The sequence below is a fragment of the Ceratotherium simum genome, chromosome 26, assembly GCF_057802395.1.
Source record: "Ceratotherium simum simum isolate JZ-2026a chromosome 26, ASM5780239v1, whole genome shotgun sequence".
NCBI lineage: Eukaryota > Metazoa > Chordata > Mammalia > Perissodactyla > Rhinocerotidae > Ceratotherium > Ceratotherium simum.
The window spans coordinates 12,993,734-13,018,166 of record NC_141925.1 but is presented as its reverse complement, the minus strand read 5'-3'; the positions used below and the strand labels follow the sequence as shown (position 1 = coordinate 13,018,166).

At 42.3% G+C, this 24,433-nt stretch overlaps 1 protein-coding gene across 1 annotated transcript; it reads right to left on the bottom strand.

Moving 5' to 3' along the window:
* Positions 1-9,574: 9,574 nt before the first annotated feature.
* On the bottom strand, positions 9,575-24,177 carry MPV17L (MPV17 mitochondrial inner membrane protein like). The gene is made up of 4 exons (XM_004441860.2): positions 23,868-24,177; positions 20,482-20,552; positions 16,792-16,821; positions 9,575-16,712 (listed from the first exon to the last, which is right to left on the bottom strand). The coding sequence occupies exons 1-4, from the start codon at positions 24,175-24,177 to the stop codon at positions 16,533-16,535; spliced, it is 591 nt and encodes a 196-aa protein (XP_004441917.2). The 3' UTR covers positions 9,575-16,532.
* Positions 24,178-24,433: the final 256 nt, after the last annotated feature.

Genomic DNA, 24,433 nt, shown 5'->3' with positions numbered 1-24,433 from the left:
GGTCAATGTCACCAGTGTAGTGTACCATCGAAAACAGGGGTTGCAAACTCAAATGCCTACAGAGGCCAGGCGGGTAATGGAAATGGATGTGTTGGGCAGGTTGTAAGCCAGTAGGGAATGAAGTCTATAAACTGTCTAAGGGAGGCAGATACTGCAGCACGCTGCTTAATGGAGAAGCATAGCAACCACAGGGCAGATCTTCCAATTTTTCAGAAGATGCCAGAAACCCAGATTTTTAATATGAGATTTCCCAAGTCTTCACACCCTGTGGGTGCCATATAAAGCACTCTGTGGACCAGATTTAGCTTGCAACTGCCAATCTAGAATGTCATAGAAATTTCATCATTTTAGCCTTTGAGAGGGGAGGGAAGGATGTGATGCAAAAAAATGGAAGCAACCACACCTAGTTTGTCATTGAGTAGGCAACTGTTGACTTCTTCTGGGTACCGTGATCTTCATTCTCACTAGCATCCAAAATTATATCTGGAACGACGTTGGGCTTTATAATAAAGTGTTTATCCTCACACTGATTATAGCCTCACACCCAGCATAGCAGAGAAAAACACGTTTTAAATAGCACCTGCTCTTTGAGTCTATATGGAAGAAAATAAAATTGAAGTCTTGAAAAATGTTGAGTTAATCTAAGCAGCATCTACTTGGCTCAAGAGTCTCTAATCCTCAGCCTACTTTTGTCATTTCCCCTAATGAAAGGCCTGTTTTGGAAGACTTGTCCTCTGAACTGGGTGTATTAAGAAATATTAACTTTTAATCAAATGAAGACAAGAATTAGTATCTGAGTTTCTTTCTATGGCTCCAGCTGAAATCTTCTGCAGTCATGTGATGGATAAATATTTACGTTGAAATGCTGCAAAATGTGGCAGACCCAGAACAAATATTTTTTAAAACATTTAAGGGCCTGGCAACTTCACTCATTCACTTCTTTTTTTTTTTTTTTTTTTTTTTAAAGATTTTATTTATTCAGTTTTTTTCCCCCCAAAGCCCCAGCAGACAGTTGTATGTCATAGGTTCACATCCTTTTAGCTGCTGTACGTGGGACTCGGCCTCACGTTGGACGGAGAAGTGGTGCCTCGGGGCGCTCCCGGGACCCGAACCCAGGCCGCCAGCATCAGAGCGCGCGCACCCAACCGCCAAGCCACGGAGCCGGCCCACTCATTCACTTCTTCAACACAATTCTGGGAGTTTATTTATCTATGCAACAAATATTTAGTTCACGCCACCATTACGTCTCACTTGCTCTGCTACTGTACACTCTGCTACCACATTCTCTGTTGTTTATACTTATGGTAAAATTTGCCAATTTGACCTTCCACCTATTACCTCTATGGAAGATACAGAATCTAGAAACAAATAGACAGGTTCTGAAAGGCCGCCCTGCCAACACAACCTATAATGAAAGAACAAACATCGCAACTATGACAAATAATCAGTTACATAATGTCCAAAATTTTACTTTAACAAGTGGAATTTCCCAGACGTGTTGTCTACATTAACCAGTTTAACTAGACAGTGATGAAAATATCCATCTCACTGTATGCTGTGATGTTTTGGAGTCCTACTTAAAAAAGGAAAATCAAAGATACCCAAATCAAAAACTATGGCAATGAAGGATGAACACACCCCTTCCCAGTACCCAACAACCCCACTTCTCAAATCCTGGTTTCCTGCCCTACCTCTCCTCCTGGCCAAAATCGTTCCTGCTGGAGAATTGCTCGCAGGACACTGAACGTCTCACAACTGGGGAAGGGAAAGGACAAATCTCTGTTCTCTTTCCTCGGCCTGGGTCTAGTTTGGCAACAGCATGTATCGCCACATAGACTTTCCCTCCCAGAGTTCTTTAATTCTTCCTACTTATCATTTTCAATAGCACACAATATTTCACTGGGTTAATGTACTATTTGCCTATATTTGGACACATTATCTTCATATTTTTATTGTTATGATATTGTAATAAACTTCTCTGTCTTTTTTTTTCTTTTGATTGATTTCTTTAGGATAAATTCCCAGGAGACTGATAACTGTGATAGAAGCTATGCCCACTTTATAGCTGGTGACACATACCACTTTCAACAAGAGGATGATTCAACTTATTCTCCCATCAGCAGTTATAAGTACATTAGTCTCATCACATTCTCATCCACAGGCATCTGTTAGACTTCTGGTTTAGCTCTCATTTCTATCTGTCTTCTTCTATCCTGTGGAAGGCTGAACTAGCTTAGGTTCCAGTTTTCCTTTTGAGATAACAGTCTCAGATACATGCTATAGTTGTCTACTTGAGACATCAGGAATTTTTTAAATCAATGTTTAAAGAAACTAGTTCTGCTTTATGGTCTTTCTTCATTCATTCAATCACAAATATTTATTGAGTATCCATTATATGCCATGTTTTTTTGGGAGCTTGGGATACATCATTGAGCAAAATAGACAATTCTGCCCTCCTGGAGCTTGGGGAAAGAGAATGGTGGAGACATAAAATAAGCAATAAATGTAATAAATAAGTAAACTATATAGAATAGTAGAAGACATTATGTGCTATAGAAAAATAAAGTAGAGCAGAGTAAGGAGGACTAGGAGAATATAGGGGAAGAGAGGGCTGAACAGTTTTAACCAGGGTGGTAGGGGTAGACTTTATTGAAAAGACACATTTGAGCAAATAATTGAAGGAGTTGAGGGAGTTGGCCAGAGGTTATCATACATAAGAGCCAGTGCAAAGACCCTGTGGTATCCAGCCTCCAAGATGGCCTCCAATGAGCCATGTCTCCTGGTATTCATGCCCTTGGGGGCTGGATTTAGGAGAGAATAGAATAGAATGTGGCAGAAGTGAAAGTGTGTGACTTGAAGACTAAGTCATAAAAGTCATGTGTTGGCGTTCTCTCAGTTCTCTTTCTCTCTCTTGGATCTCTCACTCGAGGGAAAGCCACATTGGGAGCTGCCCTATGAAGAGGTTCACGTGGTGAGGAACTGAGGCCTCCAGGCAATGGCCTTGTGGGTGAGTTCAAAAGCAGATCCTCCAGCCCCAGTCAAGTCTTCTTCTTGGACTGCAGCCCCAGCTGACATCTTGACTGTGACCTCATGAGAGACCCTGTGCCAGAATAACCCAGCTATGCCACTCCCAGATTTCTGACCCACAGAAATTCTGTGAGATAATAAATGTTTTTTGTTTTAATTACATTTTGGGGTAATTCCCTACACAGCAATAGATAACTAGTACAGACCCTAAACCAAGAGTGCGCCTGGAGAACGTGAGGAAGAGGGGAAAGGGGTAGGAAGTGAGGACAGAGGGTGAAGACAGTGGGGTGTGGTGGGGCCTCCAGACCACTGTAAGAATCCTGGCCTCTCCTCAGAGTGAGATGGAGAGCCATGGCAAGGATTTATTCTCAGAGGAGTGACGTGAGATAACTTAGTGATCTGACAACTGAAAAAGAAGGTAGGATTTTTAGCACTTTATAACAAATTATTTTGTGTTCATGATAATTCAGAAATGATTTTTCTTTTTGTCTCCGTTGCCTCTACTTTCTGTTTTTGATTATCCTGCAGCCTTGTGTTTTCACCCAAGGCTTCCTTAGATATTTCAACTATGATATTTAAGTGACCATTACATTCTGGTATCGTCCATATCTCGAAACCTCACGCACCTCAAAACCTTCTCTCCCCATGGACAAATCCAGAAACAATATTTTGGATCCTGCCTGACTTCAGCAGGGCTATTTTTAAACCTTTGTTTAAAATCGAGACACTCTTTCTTTTAGAGGATTACCCTACATAGTGTCAAACAAATTAAAATGTACTCGCTTCCCATGTTATATTTAATATAGATGATGTGATGATATGCATTGAGCTGCAGATGACTGGCCAACATTATATGCTGTTTTAAAGACATTTTAACTTATTCATTTTGATTTCCTGAGATATTTTTTTGTATTTTGAAGCCATACCTGTGTGTGTGTGTGTGTGTATGTGTGTGTGTGTGTATACACACTTCAAGTTTCAAATGTTTTTATAAATCCTTAAAAAGGTCAAAGACCTTTTGGGCTCACAGTGCCCAAAAGATAAGATAGCCTAGAACTAGGGTTTTTATATCCTGTAGAACAGAGTTTCTCAAGTTGGTATGATTGATATTTTGGGCCAGATAATTCTGAGTTGTGGGGGCTGTCCTGTGCATTACAGGATGTTTAGCAGCAATTCTGGCCTCTACCCACTAGATGCCAGTAGCACCTCCCCGTAGGTTGTAACATGTCTCCAGACTTTGCCAAATATCCCCTGGGTGTAGGGTGCCAGATAAAATACAGAACTTCCAGTTAAACCTGAATTTCAGACAAACAACAAGTAATTTTTATTCATATGACCCTAATACAACATTTGGAACATACTTATACAAAAAATTATTCATTATTTATCTGAAATTCAAATTTAGCTGAGTGTCCTGTATTTTTATTTGCTAAGTCTTGACGGCGAAGTCTTCCCTAGTTGAGAACCACTGCCCTCGAATCTTAATTCCACCCTCCATCTTCCCTCCCCTTCCCTCTCCACATGCTTGCAGTAGTGGCATATTACTTATTTCACTAGCTAGCAAAGTCAAAGGAATCTACTTTCTTCAGTTTCAGGAAGTTTCCGAGCATGAATGCAATTAATGCCAACATCGGTACTCATTTACACAGAAATCAACCAACAAGTATTCTTTGGGCAAAGCATTCGGCTGGAGGCATAAAGAAGAAATACAAAGCATAGTCCTTGACATCAATGAGCTTCAGTTTAGTCGGGAGAAAAGATAATATACATGAGATGACTTACAATACAAAATAATATATAATTAAGTGCTAAATTGTGTTGTGCAGACTATAAATGCTCTGAGAGCCAGGAGAAAAGTGTAATAAAAGCCAGAACAGGCAGAGATGGCTTTATGGTTGGGGATGGGCTTTGAAAACCAACCTTAAAATATAGAGTAGGTACTCAACTCAATAAATGTTTGTTGAGTAAATGGATAAATGAATGAATGAGTAGTAGGTACTGTAGTGAATTCTTAACTTGAGTTTCCCACCCCATTTATTGTACATGGCCCTTCCCCAGCCCCGGCAGCTCAGGGGAAGTAAGGTACAGTAAAAAAAAATGAGCAGATAACCCAGAAGTCAGTCAATTATTAGCTTTTGGATTTCAGAACAGGCTTTGGAAACTCATCATGGAAGGCTGACTTTTAAAAAGCTCTTACAGTCTAAAAACTTAGCTCTGAGTATCTGAAGTCAAATCTGTCTTGACTTGAGTACAGCCATGTTTGGCTGCTCCATTGACCTACAGCCACCAGCACAAAAAGAAATATAAAAGCTGCTTTCTGCCTGGTGGGAACTGGCCCTTCTCCCGTGGAGATAGTTGCAATGTGTAAAAATTTCAAGGCCTTTCGGGCGCCGCAGCCTGGAGCAGACTGGCCATCTGTGCCGGGCTGGGACAATAAGCAAGGTAAACAATGCACGTACACAACTACTGGGCTGGGACGACAGTGGGGGGGGGCGGGCGGGCTCAGTGCACGTTCGCCACTGATAACCATTTGTGCATGGGAACACTAGATGCTTGCTCTGTAAACTCTGTAACTGCTTATATAAACTGTTGCAAACTGAGCCCGAGTGAGAGTTCCACCTGTGGAAGGGACGCCTTGCCCAGGACGTGTGATCCTTGCCCAGCCGTGTCAATTGACAGGACTCTCCCGGCAGTGGGGCGTGGATGTTGTGAGTAATTGATTTATTGTGAAGTAATTGATCTGATGTGTTCTCTTTTCGGTCAACCTGCTGTTTCTCTTTCCGGTTGATTTGTGTCATTTCCCTTCAGTCAATCTGGTGTTTCCCTTTCTGATTGATCTGATGTTTTTCCCTCTTATTATATGACCTATTCGGATCTGCTGCTATCTCAGCTGATGTGGATGTTTTCCCTTTCCAGTCGAGCTGGTGTTTTTTCCCTCTTATTATTTGACCTATTTGGATCGTTTGCGGACTATCGCCTTTACTATCCTCTATATAATAAAATATACCTTCAGTCCATTTGTATGGAGTGGAAAGTGTCTTTACGTCTCCAATCGAATCCCCAAACCTCTCATAACAAAATCCCAAAGGGTTCAGGGCATAACGTTTCTGCAATGATTAACAGATTGGTGAAGAACAAATGAAGAGTCAGATTACCTTACTTGGGGACAGATGCCTTGACAGAAGGAGGCGAAATGGAAGCGGAGGGACGAGGAGAGCAATCCTTGGGGCTGAGGACAGAGAGATTGGGTCTGGAGAGACTGTTGGAGAGGAGCTGAGTCTGCACTGAAAGGCCCCCCAGCCTCTCTGGAGTGAGCCTTGGGCCTCACCCGCTACAGGGAGCAAGCTCAAGGTTCATAGATGCCCAAGCCAACAGCAGCCCGGTCCCCGCCCAGGAGCTGCATGGCAGTTCTCCTCATGGCCTGCGTGTTCGTTTTCCAGCAAGACAGACCCATCTGCGGCTCAGACACGGCCCAGCCCTCTAAATTAACCCGTGTGGATAGGCCCTATTTCCCTAACCCTGGGGGAAGGACGGAAGGGAAAGCCTTCGGAGCCCACACTGACTGCAGCCAGTACGGGGATGAAAGACTAACCTAGCAAAAAGATATTTGATTAAAGAGTAGAATTTGCATAAAAAGGAGGCAAGGACACACCATCCTGGAAGGGGACACACAAGCAAATGTCAGACATTCTGATGGGACAACAAAGAAACCAGTCTACGAGGAAGCATAGTGGGGAGTAATACATTATTTTTTTTTTTTTAAAGATTTTATTTATTTATTTTTCCCCAAAGCCCCAGTACATAGTTGTCTGTCATAGCTGCACATCCTTCTAGTTGCTGTATGTGGGACGCGGCCTCAGCATGGCTGGAGGAGTGGTGCCTCGGTGCGCACCCGGGATCCGAACCCGGGCCGCCGGCAGCAGAGCGCACGCACTTAACCACTAAGCCACGGGGCCGGCCCTGGAGTAATACATTATTGATGTTCGCTTTTAACATTTGTCTGTATCATTCATCATTCTTTTTACACATTCCCATTTAAAAATCGCCTCCTGGGCCGGCCCTGTGGCTTGGTGGTTAAGTGCACGCGCTGCGATGCTGGTGGCCCGGGTTCGGATCCCGGGTGCGCATCGAGGCACCACTTCTCCGTTCATCCTGAGGCCGAGTCCCACATACAGCAACTAGAAGGATGTGCAGCTATGACATACAACTATCTACTGGGGCTTTGGGGGGAAAAAATAAAATAAATAAAATCTTTAAAAATCGCCTCCTCTAGCCTTGCCTTACAATTGACTATTTTATACACCTTTTTTTCCTACATACTGAAAAGTTTTTCATTTCTTCAGGTAAAAGCATAATTGCTCCAAACTGTTGAGAAATGACTCAGGATGTATACATTGCTCCTTATAATTTCTCCCAGAGGGTATAATAAACTGCTAGCAACCAATAACTCCGTTCAAAAATTTCACACATCACCTGCAGGAAATTCTCTAAAACCATTCTCACAAACTCATGATTGGCCAAAAGCCTGGAAATCGTGGTTCACTTTAGAATTATTTATCATTGGAGCAAAAGCAGTCTGCAAAAATTTGACAGATTATCATTTCTGCCTGGTGAGTTTATATCCTACTGTTCAGTATGTTAATTAAATACTTCGTGTCCCTTTATTAAGTCCTTAAATATCATTCAGTATTTTCTCTGGCATTCAATTCATGCATAAACTGATTTTTTTCCCCACTTTCCTTTAGTAGCAAAAAAAAATTAAATAAAATAGGAGACAGCTCAGTGGCGTAGTGGTTAAGTTCACACACTCTGCTTTGGTGGCCCAGGGTTCGTGGGTTCAGATCCAGGCACGGACCTACACACTGCTCATTAAGCCATGCTGTGGCGGCGTCCCACATACAAAATAGAGGAAGATTGCCACAGATGTTAGCTCAGGGACAGTCTTCCTCACACGCACAAAAAAATTAAATTAAATAAACTAGCCAAAATGTACAAGAAGCTGAGGCCAGTCTGCTGGCGTAGTGGTTCGGTTCACGTGCTCTGCTTCAGCAGCCCAGGGTTCGTGAGTTCGGATCCCAGCACGGACCTGCACATCGCTCATCAAGCCATGCTGTGGCAGGCACCCCACATATAAATTAGAGGAAGATGGACATGGATGTTAGCCCAGGGCTGATCTTCCTCAGCAAAAAGAGGAGGATTGGCAACAGATGTTAGCTCAGGGCTAATCTTCCTCACCAAAAAAAGAAAAAAAAAAAAAAAACAACCCAAAGTGTATAAGAATCTTTACTGACACACATTTTTTTCCCCTAAGAACATTCTCTTAATCTTCACTTTAGAGGCCTGCTATTGAAGAAATCAAATGAACAGGGAATATTTTCACTTTGGTTTAGTTTTTGTCTCAATTTTCTAATTTACAACCCTTACCCAGAAGACATTCAGACAGAATGATGCACGAAAATTTAACAAACCTGAAACCTGAGCTCTCCATATAACTTTATTTCATTTGTTCTAACCCTGTTCAAGTTATAGAACTAAAAGCTAAGTGTTGTGTCCAAGGAATGGAATTCCATCTCCCACACTCCAAATTAACTTCCTGACAGCTCCTTACTATTCCCTTTATATCCCAAACGTTTCAATTATAATAGTGAACAACAGAAAGCGTCCTAAAATGAAAAGGCAGTAAATACAGAAAGGGTAGCCACAGAAAGATCTAATGTGACTTTGAGGCATGTGTGTCTACCTTCATAAGCAGGATAAACGTGTGAATGTTGGCTGAACTCAACTCCAGAACAATCCAACATATTTTTTAAACATGTATTCACAGCTCCTTCACTGAATCTGTCCAGGGAAATCTATTTCAGTCAAGTAAATAGGAAAGAATTTGAATCACAAAAGAAGAAATTAGTGGACTCAAGATCAAAGGAGCCACACGAGCCCTGGATGGTGGAAAGGGAGCTTCAGTAACTTGAAGTTGAAGCTCAAGTTTGCCTCCTCAGTATTAAATAAGAGGAATCTTTTTTTTTTTTTTTTTTGGTGAGGAAGACTGGCCCTGAGCTAACATCTGTGCCCATCTTCCTCTATTTTGTATGTGAGATGCCACCACAGCATGGCTTGATGAGCAGTGTGTAGGTCCATGCCCGGGATCCAAACCTGCGAACCCTGGGCCGCCCAAGCAGAGCATGTGAACTTAACCACTGGGCCACCAGGCTGGCCCCTAGAGGAATATTAATACTGCATTTTTTTCCTACTTATGCTCAAACAGAATGGTTTTTGAGAAGTCACCTGGGAACGATTTCAATTCTAAATTTTCAGCTCTATGAGAGTACACACCTCCATAGGAAATAGGCCAACATTTGGAAGAATTCAATAAATGACAAAGGACACATATAAACAGAAAAGGACAACTTGTATCTCAATCTAAAGCTAAGGCATAAATCTTGTATTTGCAATAAAGATGATTAGGAAAGATTACAGGGTGTAAATTTCATTTCCTTTACATATTTCCCAGGATATTCATACCACCAATAACACAAAACAGCCAGAATCATTTGCACTACTTAACTAAAATTCATTTATTTTTCATATACACTAAATCACATTACACCAAAAATTTAACAGACACATTTTATACATAAAATTTAAATTTAAAAATGAAGCAACTGGTGTTGCTTTTACAACACTTTCCCTCCAAAATACAAAAAGAGCATTCTAGCTCCATGGCTTAGAAGGAGAGGACACTGACACAAGTAGTAGAAAATGAACAAATACAGTTCTTCATCACAAATGTAAAAAAGGCAATATAGAGACACGGCCAGTGTTTGACCGACTACTTGACCTCAGTGTAGAGGAAGAGCACCAGTCACATTGACCAAGTCCTTCACTAAGAAGCATCATCAAACACTGTAACAGCTCAGCTCCAAAAGGGCTTGAAATCTAACCGGAATCAAACCTCAGCCCCCTACATTCACAGAATTCACAACATACATATTCCATCCTCTGTCAACCTAGGGTGACAATGTAGTTGGCTCCATTATTTGGCAATTATCTGGCTACCTGGCTGAATCTCCATTTTCAGGTCCTATAGATTTGTTGTCCTAAAGAGAGGCTGTGGGGTAGGAATGGATGACCACCTATGTGTTATGATTTCAGGGGTCCCAGAAAGTAATGTTAAGTGTAATTCTGTGACAGTTGTGCGCTGGTGGTCATCGCCCACAGATAACCACAAACTACAAAATATTAACACTCATAAACAAGGGTGTATTATTCAAAGCTCTCCAGAGAAACAGAACCAACAGGACGTACAGAGAGAAAGAGATTTATTATAAGGAACTGGCTCATGTGATTATGGAAGCAAGTCCGGAGGTCTGCAGGGTGACTCAGCAACCTGGAGACCCAGGAGAGCCGATGGTTTAGTCCCAGAGTGAGTCTGAAGGCCTGAGAACCAGGAGAGCTGATGGTGTAGTTCTCATCTAAAGGCCAGCAGGCTCGACACCCAGGAAGAGCCCACGTTTCGGTTCGAGTTCAAAGGTAGGAAAAAAGTTGATATTCCAGATTGAAGGCAGTCAGGCAGGAAGAATTCTCTTACTTAGGAGAGGGTCAGGCTTTTTGTTCTATTCAGGCCCTGAACTGATTGCATGAGGCCCACCCACATTAGGGAGAGTAATTTGCTTGACTCGGTCTACCAATTTAAATGTTAATCTCATCCAAAAAACACCTTCAGAAAAACACTTAGAAAAACGTTTAACCAAATATCTGGGTACTCCGTTACACAGTCAAATTGACACATAAAATCAATCATCACCAAGGGCTATTTGCGGTGTAGGGAAAGCCCAACTAGCATGATTCCACTCAATTCTCAAAGACAAACAAGCTAGTCTTGTGGAGCTGGGGAGAGGGGTGAAGAGATGGTTTACTGAGGGATATGTGCAAGCTGGGCCAGGGGAACCAAAGCCCACAAGTCATAACCATCCCCAAGAAAACATAATTTTCTGGGCCTTGGGCTAGAATAGGTGAAAGTCTGGGCTGTGCTGAGCTTAAGACAGGACAGCTGCCTGCTTATGGGGATGAAAATGAAAGGACCATCTATCCAGACTTAGCATCAGTCAAGAGGCAAAAAGCAACAGACAAGAAATCCACAAACCATGTTAATTCATTCAACAGTGTTACAGAGTTTCTGCTACGTGCTGGAGGCTGTGCTGGACATTTCAGATACAAACATGAATAAGAAATATATTCTTCCCTCTAGAGGCTCACAGTCTGGTAGGGAATACAAATATGCAAACAGATAATGATCACCCATTCTGGAAAGTTGAGTACATTGCAATGATCTTTGCCCAACTGGTTTGAATCCAACGGGAAGTGGACGGCATAACATAAAGCGTATCAGACATCTTCTGCCAAAAATACACCCTCTTCTCTCCACCCCCTCCCCCCAAGCAACAGTTCCTGAAGTTCTATCCAGAGTAGCTTGTGCTACTAATTAAAAAAAAAAAAAACAAAAACAACTCAGCTGGAAAGGCTGTCATCCACATCTCAGTACATTAGCTTAATAAACCTACTTTTCTAACATCCAGCTGAAATCAGCCACATGAAGAGAATGGGAGTTTTGAGAGGCGAGGAAAAGAAATGAGAACTAATTTGGAAGATCTAGCACTACAGCCAGAGAGAATGACAGGAAAGGACACCTAGAGGAAGGAGGGTCTCAGATAAGAAAGGGAAAACTCAAGATGATGGTCCTTGGAAGAAAAAACAGTAATCTTCAGACACAAGAATCCATTAACTTTCTAATACTTTCAGAAGACGAACCTAATTTCACATGGAAGCTGCCTCCAAAATGTTCACTCACTTCAGAATTCTCCCTAGGACTGGTGCTGCTCCCTTTATTCCACCAGAGAGAATAAGAGACCCAAGAAGGGGTCTCCGCTACCCTCTCTCTAAAGTATGGCTGTCATGTCACTTAAATGCTCTGGTCTCTAACCTCATCACAATTATTCTGCCTCACTGGAGTGTTTGGGTGGTCATGGTGGGGGCGGCGGGTGAGCAACAGAAGGGAGTTTGATACGACCATTCCACAGAGAAAGAGGAAGGAAGATACAGATGATTAAAGATTTGTTTAAGGAAAGACAGACTTACAAAGGGGAAGAGAACCAGAAAAAAGATCATCCTTTACTTGACATATGCCCAAAAAGTGACTCAATTATTAATCATTCTCTTCTATTCACCTGTTTGGCTACTGTTCACAGCTCTTCATCTGTTCTTCATCTTAAAACTCCAAATACATACTATATCTTGAAACCCCAGATTTCCCCTTTCACTTATTGGCCGTTGACAGTATTAAAAGAAAAATTTTCAATAGTTTTTAAATTGCATTTTCTGTGATTTGGTTCCTTTAGATTCTAAACATTACGGGTAAAACTGCATTAAATGTAGCCAATGCAAGGTCAAAACCTTCAGGCACAAAAATCCAATAACTTTCTAATACTTTCAGAAGATGAACCTAATTTCAAACGAGAGCTGTCTCCAGAATATATTGTTAAGCATATTCCGGATATAATTGGTTTTGGCAAACACTCTGCAGAAATTCACATAAAATTCCACTAAACTAAAAGTAAACTGCCCACACAGCAAAAAATATTTTTCGATAGCTTTGAATGAATCCTAAAGGATGATGGTCCTTGGAAGAAAAAACAGTAAACAAATAAAGTATATAGCAATGACAGATGAGTCAGAAATTGTAGTTCTGGGTAATCTACCTCAATTAAAGAGACTGTTGACATTTAATTTGGTGGGTTGTGGTTAATGTAGTTGATCTGGAGGTCCTATTTAGATACAACCTGAAATATCACAGTTAAATCTCTATCTATAGGTTTTATTGTGAAAGAAATAAAACAAATTTTTCTTCAAAATATTAAAAACCAAAATTAGAAATAGTAATGAAGTACTAGAATGTGAAAATGTTTTCCTCTTTGCACTATATCTTTTAGTAGCTGTAATCCCCTGCATTCATTAAATATTTTTCTTATTCTGGCCCAAACAGCCTCAAGACAAATAAAGTAAAGTTTTCCTAAAGCACTCCTCATTTGTATGAACCCCTTAATGCCAAATTTCACTGACTGTTTGGTGGGCAAATAACTAATTACTTTGTCCACTGAATCACCTTACTGAACAGATTTTGAGGAAAATATTTTCACACACCACCCTCAAACTTGGTATCAGAAAATTTTAAATACATGCAAACTTTCACATTGCCTAATGCTCTCTCACCAAACCAACTGTGATATAGATAAAAGAGAATCACTTTTATTAATTTTCCTACAAATGAAAAAGACTGATAAGTTGCAAATTATGCATGATTTTTAATCACAAGTGAGCTGGATAGAAGCATCTACATTATTCAAAGTTGAGGAATGATCAATGGAAATGTCTCTTTATGCTAGAACTTAAATGCCTTTTCTTTCTCTTTGCTCTCTCTTTCAAGAGCTCATCTCATCTCACTGGATCCTACCATCACCACTCGAGTTCACAGACCTTTAGAGTCTTGTGACTTTCCATCCTTGGAGACCCAGCTCAGGCATCTCCTTCACGAAGCCTTCCTAGATTACCCAGGGCACCATGATTTCAAAGTACCTACTGCTTATGCCAATAACCTATGGCTGAGTGGCATTACTTGAGTAATAGTCAAGCTTTCTATTGATCACTTGTCACAGACGCTGTTCAAGCACTGAATGATGAATTGTGATTAGACATCCTAAGAACCTGATTATCATTTTTCTTACTTACACTCCCAACTAGACCATGAACTTCCTTCAACACTGTTATGGCCATGTTGTTTATTCTCTTTACATCCCTGCACTGCCCATTTAATAACATCTGTTGATTATTTACATGAGGGTTAGGGTTACGGCTATTTTATCTACTGTGGTTACACTGGCGGACCACAGGGTGTTCACATCAATTTGTACAGAAGGAAAGATCTCCCTTGAATTGAGAAATCATTTTTCAGTTATCTGGGTAAGAGGCCTATCTCTCAGACTGGAAATGGAAACCAGGAGTCCAAAAGGACAGGACTCGGGCTCTCTTGATTTTAATGGTCGCAGGGTCAAGAAGACAGCTCCCTGGTGGTGGATGCCAAGGGTATTTTCATACAGTGACAGGGAGTCAGGAAAGAAGGAATGCTGGGAAGATGCCCTTAGAGCTACAGGGTAAATACCCCTAATGTCTGGACCTGGGACAGGATCCGAGATCCCTGAGTTCAAGCTAAGTATGAGAGGATCAGAAATTGGTATTCTGTAAGCTTTTTTTAAAAAATGCTTTTGACAGCCTCCAAATTTCCCTTTTGTTTTCTACATATATTAGGTAAAGTTATTTGAAAATGCAGTCTGTCTCAACTCTGTTAAGGGAAATGAATTATAGGTTTTGCCTTTGCCTGAGTAATCATGGGGCCAGAAGAAAATGGCGGGGCAGCATACGACCAAGATAAAAAAACCTTAAAAAACAGGGGAATCTGGAGGAAGAGTGGGGGCCACATGCTTGGTTCTAAACCCTGGAAGGTCTAGAGTGTATTTTACCAAGGACGGCATCATTTTAAAACAAACATTGCATTACTTGGAATAAGTACCATTTCTCACACTAAAACACAAAAGTACTCTTGCATAAAAATTAAAAGTGTACCATTTGCAAAAATTCAGAGAGTACATGTTATATATTCTCTGAAGTACAGAGTAACACACTGAGTAAAGATTATCATACTTTTTTATGAATAATAAGTTTTCCCCTTGACAGTATAAGCAAGATCTGTTTTCCCAATTACTTTTACACAAAATGCAAACACTATTCTTTCATCAGAAAAGTAATTTGAAGCTCATCTAAAAGATTGCCAGGTAGTATCTACTATCGTTTCTCTGGACAGACTTTTTTAACAACAAAATTTGTCTTACGTATTGTGAAATAGCTTTTCTGTTTTCTGCACTACTGTTAAAACAATGCAAATAACAAATTATTTTAGAATTAAACTATCTAGAAATTTCCTTACGATTGTCCCAATAACATAAAATATATTAATACCTATGAAATTCAAATAAATCATATACTTAGAAGTTATATATTTATGACATATAAATTTATATTACAAGTTATATAAATTATACGCTTAAAATTTTTAGGTATATATTCTTAAATTAATCTTACATATAAATTCTAAAGATAAATTTATTAACATTTCAGTGCTTCACATCTTTAAATTTATGAAATCCTCCACTGGAAGCAACAGAATTGTGGTGCAAATCTAAGGTGAAACTTGCTGAAACTTCTTGAGATATGCATGTAATTTTTAAACCCACTGGTTTTGCAGTTAGACATCAGTAAATCTGAAAGGCTGGAAAGACTGAAAGTTTCTCACGTCTACCTTAAGATTACCTATAAAGATTTATTTTAAAGTACTGATTTTTAAGAATATAACATCAATGTGAAATTTTCGGGTAACTATAGTCACACGTCACTAAAGACGGAGATACATTCTGAGACAAGCGTCGTTAGGCGATTTTGTCGTTGTGCGAACATCATAGAATATACTTACACAAACCTGGATGGTGCAGCCTACTACACACCTAGGCTATGTGGTACTAATCTTAAGGGATTGCCATCGTACATGCGGTCTGTCATTGACAGAGACGTCATTATGTGGCACATAACTGTATTTTCCCTGGAACCCTAAGAGTAGAATTCTTCCTTCCAGAAGAAGAAAAATTGTTAATTTTAGAAATTTCACTCAACATATTTTTTTAAGAAGCCAAATATTTTGTATATTTTGTATGTCTAGGAAATGGGGTGCTTTAGTCAACTGAATATGCTCAAAACAAAAAAATATTAACTAAAACGTACTTAATTTAGACATAAAAGTAGAAGACATCAATAAAATACATTCTATGCAGGGCACACTGATCATACACTTATTTTTTTGATGATATAAAATGTACTTACAGAACTTTAATATCAGCATAACAACAAATTATTATACAGTATTTTGGGGAAAAAAATTTGGCTATTCAATCCTCTCCTTGATCGAATTCTGTATAAACAGAAATTTACTATAAGGACTATTTCTGGTATAGAAGGTAATTTGACACAAAATTGTTTAGAAGATAACCTGAGATTTTAGAAGACAGATGTATACAATCAAAGCAGGGGGTTCTTAAATCAACTGGCATTAAAATATTAGAATAGAAATAGTAATAATTATAAAGTGCCATTTTGCCATTGTTATTGGTATGAACCAAAGTATTAAAGAAGTGGAAATACTAGAGAAATAATACTTTCAGACTAGAATGAAAAAAAAGGAGGTTTGAATAAAATTTAAAGTACTCATTGATAATTAAGAAATGACTGGGTCTATGGAATAGTAATTCTTCAAAATGGAGCCCATAACTGGTAGTAGAGCATTTTATCTGCAGGAAATCCACTGCATTTAAAGATAAAAAATTAGTCACTTTCAGGAAGTCATTGGCTTCTCATTTCTCTGGGGGCCTCTCAACTGCGTTGGCCTCCTTTACATGAAGGAAGGTGAAAACTGACTTCAATGTGCCATCGCCACTCTGTTTTGAAAAGCAAAGGAAGGTGGCCCAGAGGAAACCACAGAGTCCAGTGTAAGCTGTTCTCCAGTGAACTGGAACAAGGCTGAAGTTGATCAGCTACAACAGAGAGAGAGTCTGTTAGGGATCCATATAGACCAAAGCCACGAGTTAGCATTCTGAGTAGTCTGAAACTCACCTGCACAAAAGGCCAGTATATCAGTCCAGTCTGGAATAAAGAAAAACTTTATTAGAATGCCTTTTAATCACACAAAACAATCCCACAGTTCATTCTATAAAAGATTAAGAAATACCAGGCAGACAGAATGTTGAGGTGGCATTACATTTCAGACTAAGCCGACTGAATAAGACTACTTGAGGTCTCTCGAATAGAAGAGGTTGGGGAGTGGTGCAAACAGCTGTTGGGTACAAGATATTTTCATTAGTTGTGTTCACAGGTCCAGAGTGAAAAATCCACCTGAATCAGTACCAATTCTGGAAGACAACTGCTTTTAAAATAACAACATATACGTATACATTGCAACTTTCCTGTTGGCTCAAGCAAATGATATAGGAATATATTTACAAAACACAGGAATCATCAACAAATTCTTAAAACTATATATCAAACCATTCTTTTTGTGGGGTGGGGGGGGGGGTGAGGAAGATCAGCCCTGAGCTAACATCTGTTGCCAATCCTCCTCTTTCTGCTGCAGAAGATTGGTCCCGGGCTAACACCCGTGTCCATCTTCCTCTACTTTATATGTGGGACGCCTAAGCTGCGAACCCTGGGCCACCAAAGCGGAGTGCGTGAACTTAACCACTACGACACCAGGCTGGTCCCTATCAAACCATTCTTGATGGAATGATTTGCTAATAAAAATTCAAACTATTTCATGCTATAGAATAAGTTTAGCTGACATTTTTGTGTATTACAAAATATTTCAAGATAGATTTATTTTAACAGGCTTTAACCCATACATTGTGACAAAAAGGTCATCACGATGGATGTTTTTTAAAAGATAGAGGTCTTGGTATGGAAATTATATCTAAAAAAAAAAGCTTGAATGTTTCAAAATAGTCCTTAAAAATGGGATTACATTGGTAATAGAAAAGTGGTATTCTTTTCTTTTTTTTTTAACTAAATTTATTTTCTAAAGTTTTGACAGTAGTTGCAATAAAAGCTATTTAAAAATACATACCCATTTAAGAATTTACTACTTTAGCAAAAACGATCGGAAGACTGAGCCCATGGCTTTACGTTTTACAGCGATTTTTTTCTTTCAGAATGTAGCATCAGCTAGTGCACAGATCCTAGTCTCCTATACCATCCCCCGCTAAAAGGAAAAAGGACTTCTCGGAGAAATTGCTGATTCCAGGGCCAGGGCAGCACAGGTACGAGGTACAAGATGAGTCTGGAACATTTGTTATGACAGAAAGTAAGGAAGTGGTTTTAAAAGAAAAAGATGGGGGATGTCACAAAGACATAGGAGCCTCTTATGTCTCTTGACATGAAGGGACTCTTGACAGACAAATCTGGGACATTTGCATACCAAAAATAATTAAACACAGTAATAAATTATAAACTATTGAAAAAATGGTGGGCCGGCCCTGTGGCTTGGTGGTTAAGTGCGCGCGCTGCAATGCTGGTGGCCCGGGTTCGGATCCCGGGTGCGCATCGAGGCACCACTTCTCCGTCCATCCTGAGGCCGAGTCCCACATACAGCAACTAGAAGGATGTGCAGCTATGACATACAACTATCTACTGGGGCTTTGGGGGGAAAAAATAAAATAAATAAAATCTTTAAAAAAAAAAAAAAGAAAAAATGGGAATCCCTAAGTCTATACTGATAATAAATAGAAAAATAAGTAAATAAATAACTGGGAGAGAAGAGTGGGCTCTTGCTTACAGGAGAATGCTGAGGGCCACTCAGTAAATGCAAGAGCGTCATCCCAGATGTGTCATTGCTCCTTACCCCTACTTCCAATCAGTTATCAAGATCTACCCATTCTTCCTCCAAAATATTTCTCAAATCATCCCTAGTCCCACTGCTTCATTATTCCTTATGTGAACTTGGTTACAATAACCCCCAACTGGTTTCCCTTGCTACCGTTACTGAAGCTCAAGATCCTCAGCATGGCGTTCAACACCCTCCGAGATCCAAACTCATTTCCAGTTGCCCCTCAATTCATACTCTATATTCTTTGAAGACCAAACCGCCGTGGTTTCTCCCCTGCAGCCATGCCACGGTGTTGTTTGCATTCCTGACTCTGCTCATGCTCCCTCTGCCCTGGGATTGCCCTACTCCCAGGTATTTCCCTAACTCCTGTGTGTTCTTTAAGACTCAGCTCAGGCATCATCTGCCCCAGGAAGCCTTCCTAGACCCCGGCCCCTACTCCTCCATGCTGTGCTAAGTACCCATTTGCTAGAGGACCCAGCGCATACTCAGAGCATTGCTTGTAGCATTAAGGTTAACGCCTGCCTATTTACCTATCTACCCCACTACACTGTAAGTCCCTTAAGGATAGTATCTGTGTTTTTTATATATATATTTTTGCATCTTCCGCTAACACCTAGCACAGTGCCTAGCAGACAGTTAATTATGGGAAACCTTCAGGAAAGTTCCCAAATGGTGCTGGGCTTCAGACTGCTGGTACTCTCCTTCTTCTCATGGGCAGAGATGAGACTAACTCATTTGTAACCACTGTTTTTTAAAAAGGTGTACAAGGTCCCCATGTTTCCACCCAAAAAAGGTAGCCTGTGGGTCTTCATTAAGGGAGGAGAATCTGAAACATCTGCACATCTCTGCCTAAGCCCCTTGTTTCCACAATTCTGCTTGTTCTTTTTATAAATGTTGGATATACATATCTCCATAGGATCTATGACATATGGGAAAACTTGTTGCTTTTTCCAAACTAAAGCAGAAGAAAATCACATTTGGATGTCACTACGGGCCCACAATTTCTGCCCCAAGAGAAGTAACAAGAATTCTGAATACTGTTCCCCCTTGAAGGAAGAAGGAGCTGTCCCGGAGCATAGGGGCTCAGGGGAAGCGTGTGGCTTCAACTCTCCCCATCATCTGCCCCAACCATCAAGGGGGTGATGCCGGTTCTGCAGCTTGGTCTTTCAACAGAGGGTGCTAAAGCAGTGCGGGCAATAGCTGGGTGTGGCTTTTGATAGGGAACTAAATACATGTGAAGCCCTAGGCCAGCCTGTGTATGTTCTGGAATCCTGGAAATTCACCTCCTTGTGATTAATAGAATCAAACACCAGAGATGGAAAGCATCCCTGATTTTGCCAGGCCTTCAGGACAAATCTTAATAAATTGATAAATCTTCATTGAATAAATAAATAAATATTTGTTGGACTGAATTGTATATATTTGTCCTGAGCAAAAAGTACAACAGGTGATTTGCTTCAGGCCTAGGACTAACCCTGGGAAACACTATCCTTCTCTGTAGATACCTTTGTGATGTTAAGAAGGTTCCTTTCACAGAGACTCAGCAGAATGCACACCTGGAAACACTGGCTCTGAATGTGGGAAGGATTCCATTAAGCCACTCACATTCTACTATTCCTATTTTGCAATAACCTCTTTGGCTCCAAAATTCACTAAATAAATTGTGATCACTAATAAGAGTAAATATAAGAACATCAGAAATTATTGTGAACATTGACTAAAATTCAGAAACACTTGTATAGACACTCCAAGTATAGACACTCCTAAAGCTTCTTTTCATTCATTGATCAAATTTAAGACCTCTGTCAAAATATTATACTCTTGTGCCGACCAACTGGAGCCCTAATTTAAGAAGATTTTTATTAAAATGTATTTAATGTTAAAAATATACAAAAGATCTTGGTTGCATTTTCAAAAGTCTGTCTTACCTTATATGTATTCCAGAATTTCTGTTTCAGGTCCAAAAATATGTCATCCTCTCCTTGGAGAAGACTCATACCTATTTACAAAAACATACAACCAATGAATTTTAAAAGATTCAGTAGGAAGAATACTATATAACAGTTCACGTTCAAGTTTCCTATTCCAATATGCAAAGTCACCACTGTCATTCACTCAATATGTCCCTGCTGACCTAAGAGCAAAAACAGAACATAACCTCCATTCTAAAACTAGATAAATTTTAAAGGAATGATAAATATGAAGTGAGACTAGCAGGGTATAAAAGTTATAGCAGAATGACTAAAAAAAAAACTGTAAGAAAATTCACAAAAACAGCAGTGTTAGAATAGTGGTACTATTGGTAATTTTCTTCTCTCCTTCCAAACTTTTTGTGAAATGTTTAAAATTTTAAGAATTTAATTTCCTTCTATTAAAAAAAAGCTGACGGACCCCGGGTATTCTGGCAATTACAAATCTCCCATCAAATAAAGAGGTTTTCTCATCAGAATTTGAAAGCAGAACACCAATTCCGCCTTCCTAAAAACATTTTGAAAACTTGGATGTTCAACAACACTGAAAAGAAATTCAGGGAGCAAGGATAAATGGGAGGACAAAACCCTGCTAGTTAAGGAAGGCTGGAATTGAGCCGGCCCCGTGGCTTAGCAGTTAAGTGCGTGCGCTCCGCTACTGGCGGCCTGGGTTTGGATCCGGGGCGCGCACGGACACACCACTTCTCTGGCCATGCTGAGGCCGCGTCCCACGTACAGCAACTAGAAGGATGTGCAACTATGACATACAACTATCTACTGGGGCTTTGGAGAAAAAAAAAAAAAAGGAGGAGGATTGGCAATAGATGTTAGCTCAGAGCCGGTCTTCCTCAGCAAAAAAAAAAAAGAGGAGGATTGACATGGATGTTAGCTCAGGGCTGATCTTCCTCACAAAAAAAAAAAAAAAAGGAAGGCTGGAAAAATGAGAGTGCTTTAAAAATTCTCCCCCAACTCCGATTAGGAGAAAGGGGAAATACAATCTTTTTAGTCAGTTGAAGGGGATTATTACAACTCATGAGAAAACCGAGTTGAATATGGGTAATACCGCATTCCACTTACCCAAGACTAATTAAGTGCTAAGCACTTTATGTGCATTATTTCATTGGATGCTCCTCACCATGGGCTGAGGACGGTAGAGTTACAGAGGAGGAAAGAGCTCCGGGAGGTCAACAGTGGCCCAGGTCCAACCCAGGTGTGGATTCTGAGCCAGACCTCTTCATCACAACTACACTAGTTCCCCAAAGGGCCCAGCACAAAGGATCATCTGACACAGGCAATTTCTAAATCGAAGTGCCTTGAATAAACATCCATCACACCCCTCCCACCTTCCCCCTTCATTTTAACATGAAGAAAAGGAAACCAGGCCAGAAATCTAAAAAGCAAAACAGGGCCGGCCCCGTGGCTTAGTGGTTGAGTGCGCGCGCTCCACTACTGCTGGCCCGGGTTCGGAATCCGGGTGTGCACCGACACACCGCTTCTCCGGCCATGCTGAGGCTGCGTCCCACATACAGCAACTAGAAGGATGTGCAACTATGACATACAACTATCTACTGGGGCTTTGGGGGAAAAAAAGGAGGAGGAGGATTGGCAATAGATGTTAGCTCAGAGCCAGTCTTCCTCAGCAAAAAGAGGAGGATTAGCATGGATGTTAGCTCAGGGCTGATCTTCCTCACAAAAAAAAAATAATAAATAAAATAAAATAAAAAGCAAAACAGAGAAGCAACTACGGCAGGAATCTGTTTCGGGGGCCTGGGGCTTGACCCACAGGCTTCCCTGAGCCCTGTCACTGTGGCATCTTTCCAGTTTCTGGCATACGGACAACACTCGAGGTTAAGAACATGGCCTGGATTGTGTTGTCTTTGGACAAGTCCCTTCACCCCTTTGAGCCTCAGTTTCCTCATCTGTAACATGGACATAATAATAGGACCTGTCTCACTGGGTTGTTTGAAGATTAAATGGGAATCTTGTTCCCAAACACCCAGCCCCCAGCTCCCAACCTCTTCACCAGGGTACAAGGCCACTGTAGTAACAGGGCTGAGAACCTGTTTGCAAATCTGGCCTGGAAGTCACACCCTGGGGCCAGACACAGATCTGATAAACCAGGTGGCCCCCGCCCTCAGGTCCTCTATTCCCCTGACCTCACTGACCCCGTAGGCCACGCGGTTGACTGAGACTGCAACAGGCAGCCAGGTCCTTCATGCTCCCTGTGGGGTTTGTGAGGGAAGGAAGAATCTGGCTCCCCAAACAAGGTCCATGGGACCTGTAGGTTTCTTCAAGGCGGTGACTTGACTGCCTCAACCTGGTTCAGAAGGCACCAACAGCCACTGACAAGAAGCCTCTGCTAGGGGGGTGATCTCTGATCCCCAAGGCCAAGGCCAGGCCCAGGACCCTTGGATTATCTTAGGGAATCTGTGCCCCTCCCCAGCCCACTCCCTTCCAGAAACTGCTATGACATGGAGGCCACAGGGCCCCTTCCATTCTTTTTGGTATTTAGGGCCCAAAGTCAGGCCCTCAGGCCTCAAGGCGATTTTTCTGAGGAAGGGGCTCCCTGGACCCTCAGGTATAGAGTCCTCTATGGCAGGTGTGCGAGGTCCCCTCATATTTTCCGTGGGTTTTGACATGGAGATGGGACCCCTGCAGGAAAATCTTGTTACCAAAGTACGACTGGGACCCTGAGTGTGAATTTTCTGGGAACTGGCCCGACTTCAGGTTCCACCGGCTCTGCCCCACCGTCCCCAGTCCCCTCACATTTTGTTGATGTGTTGGAAAGGAGTGTCAGCCAGCAGAAAGGAGACCCCGTAGCCCCAGATGTGGATTCTCCCAGGAGCAGGACGCTGCCCCACAACTAGGTCACAGGGATTGCAGCTCCTATGGCAAGGAGCTGGGGTCTCCTGGACATTCCCATGAACCTTTTTCAGAGGAAGATGGACCCCCAGCCCTGCCTCCTCCCAGTTACGGCCTAAGCCCCAGACCCCCCACCCCCCAAACCTCCAGCCACAGACTACCTACAAATCCAGCATTCCAACTCTGATCCTGGCCCCCTGAATCCTTAACCCACTGGGCCTTGGCCCCCTAATCCTCGGCCTCCCCAGCCCCACAATTTCTCCCCCTCAGCCCCCTGAATCCCTGGTCCCCAGACTTCTCGGCCCCTGCACATCGACCTCCAGCCCCCGCCCCAGCACTCTCAGTCCCCTGAACTCCCGGTCACCCACCCCCATGGCTTCCAGCCCCGGCCCGCAAAGCCCCGGGGCCCTGCCTCCAGCCCCCCAATCCTGGATCCCGGCACCCCCAGATCCGACCCCCTGGACCCTGCCCGGGCCCCTCACCTGCGTAGAAGGCCGCGAGCGCCACGGGCCCGCCGAACGCCTGGTCGCACAGCACCTTGGCCAGGACGGCGCGCGGCGCGCGGCCGGGCAGCGCGCGCTCCAGCAGGCGCAGCCACACGTAGTTGAAGTTGCCGTGGAAGGTCACGGCCACGGTGGCCACGCGCCGCGTCTGCCGCCAGTCGGCCGGGCCGCCCCGCAGCCGCTGCTGCAGCGCGTCGCCGGCCGAGAAGAGCGCGGCGTAGAGCAGCACGTTCGTGGGCCACGGGTGGCGCCGGGCCGCGCGCGTCAGCTCCCGCCACCAGCCCGCCATCCCCGCGCCGCGGGCGCCCGCCAGCCCCCGCCGCCCCTGCCCCCGCGCGCCTCCCCCTGCCGCCCGCACCTGCCCTCTCCAGACGCTCGAGAGCCATTGGGCGCCCGCGCACACCCAGTCCGCGCCAGCCAATCCCGTGGCCGCTAGCCACTGTGCGGGCTCAGCGTTTAAATGTGGCTGGTCCACATCACGCATGAGCGTATTTACAGGAAAAGTCCAGACTAGGCTAATGCACAGAGACAGAATGTAGACTAGC

Coding starts and splice junctions, on each gene's coding strand:
- MPV17L (XM_004441860.2), bottom strand. CDS start 24,177: ATGGCGGGCTGGTGGCGGGAGCTGACGCGCGCGGCCCGGCGCCACCCG. Junction 20,553..23,867: donor GCTCGCGGCCTTCTACGCAG/GTGAGGGGCCCG, acceptor TTTTGTAAATAG/GTATGAGTCTTCTCCAAGGA. Junction 16,713..16,791: donor TATACTGGCCTTTTGTGCAG/GTGAGTTTCAGA, acceptor TCTCTGTTGTAG/CTGATCAACTTCAGCCTTGT.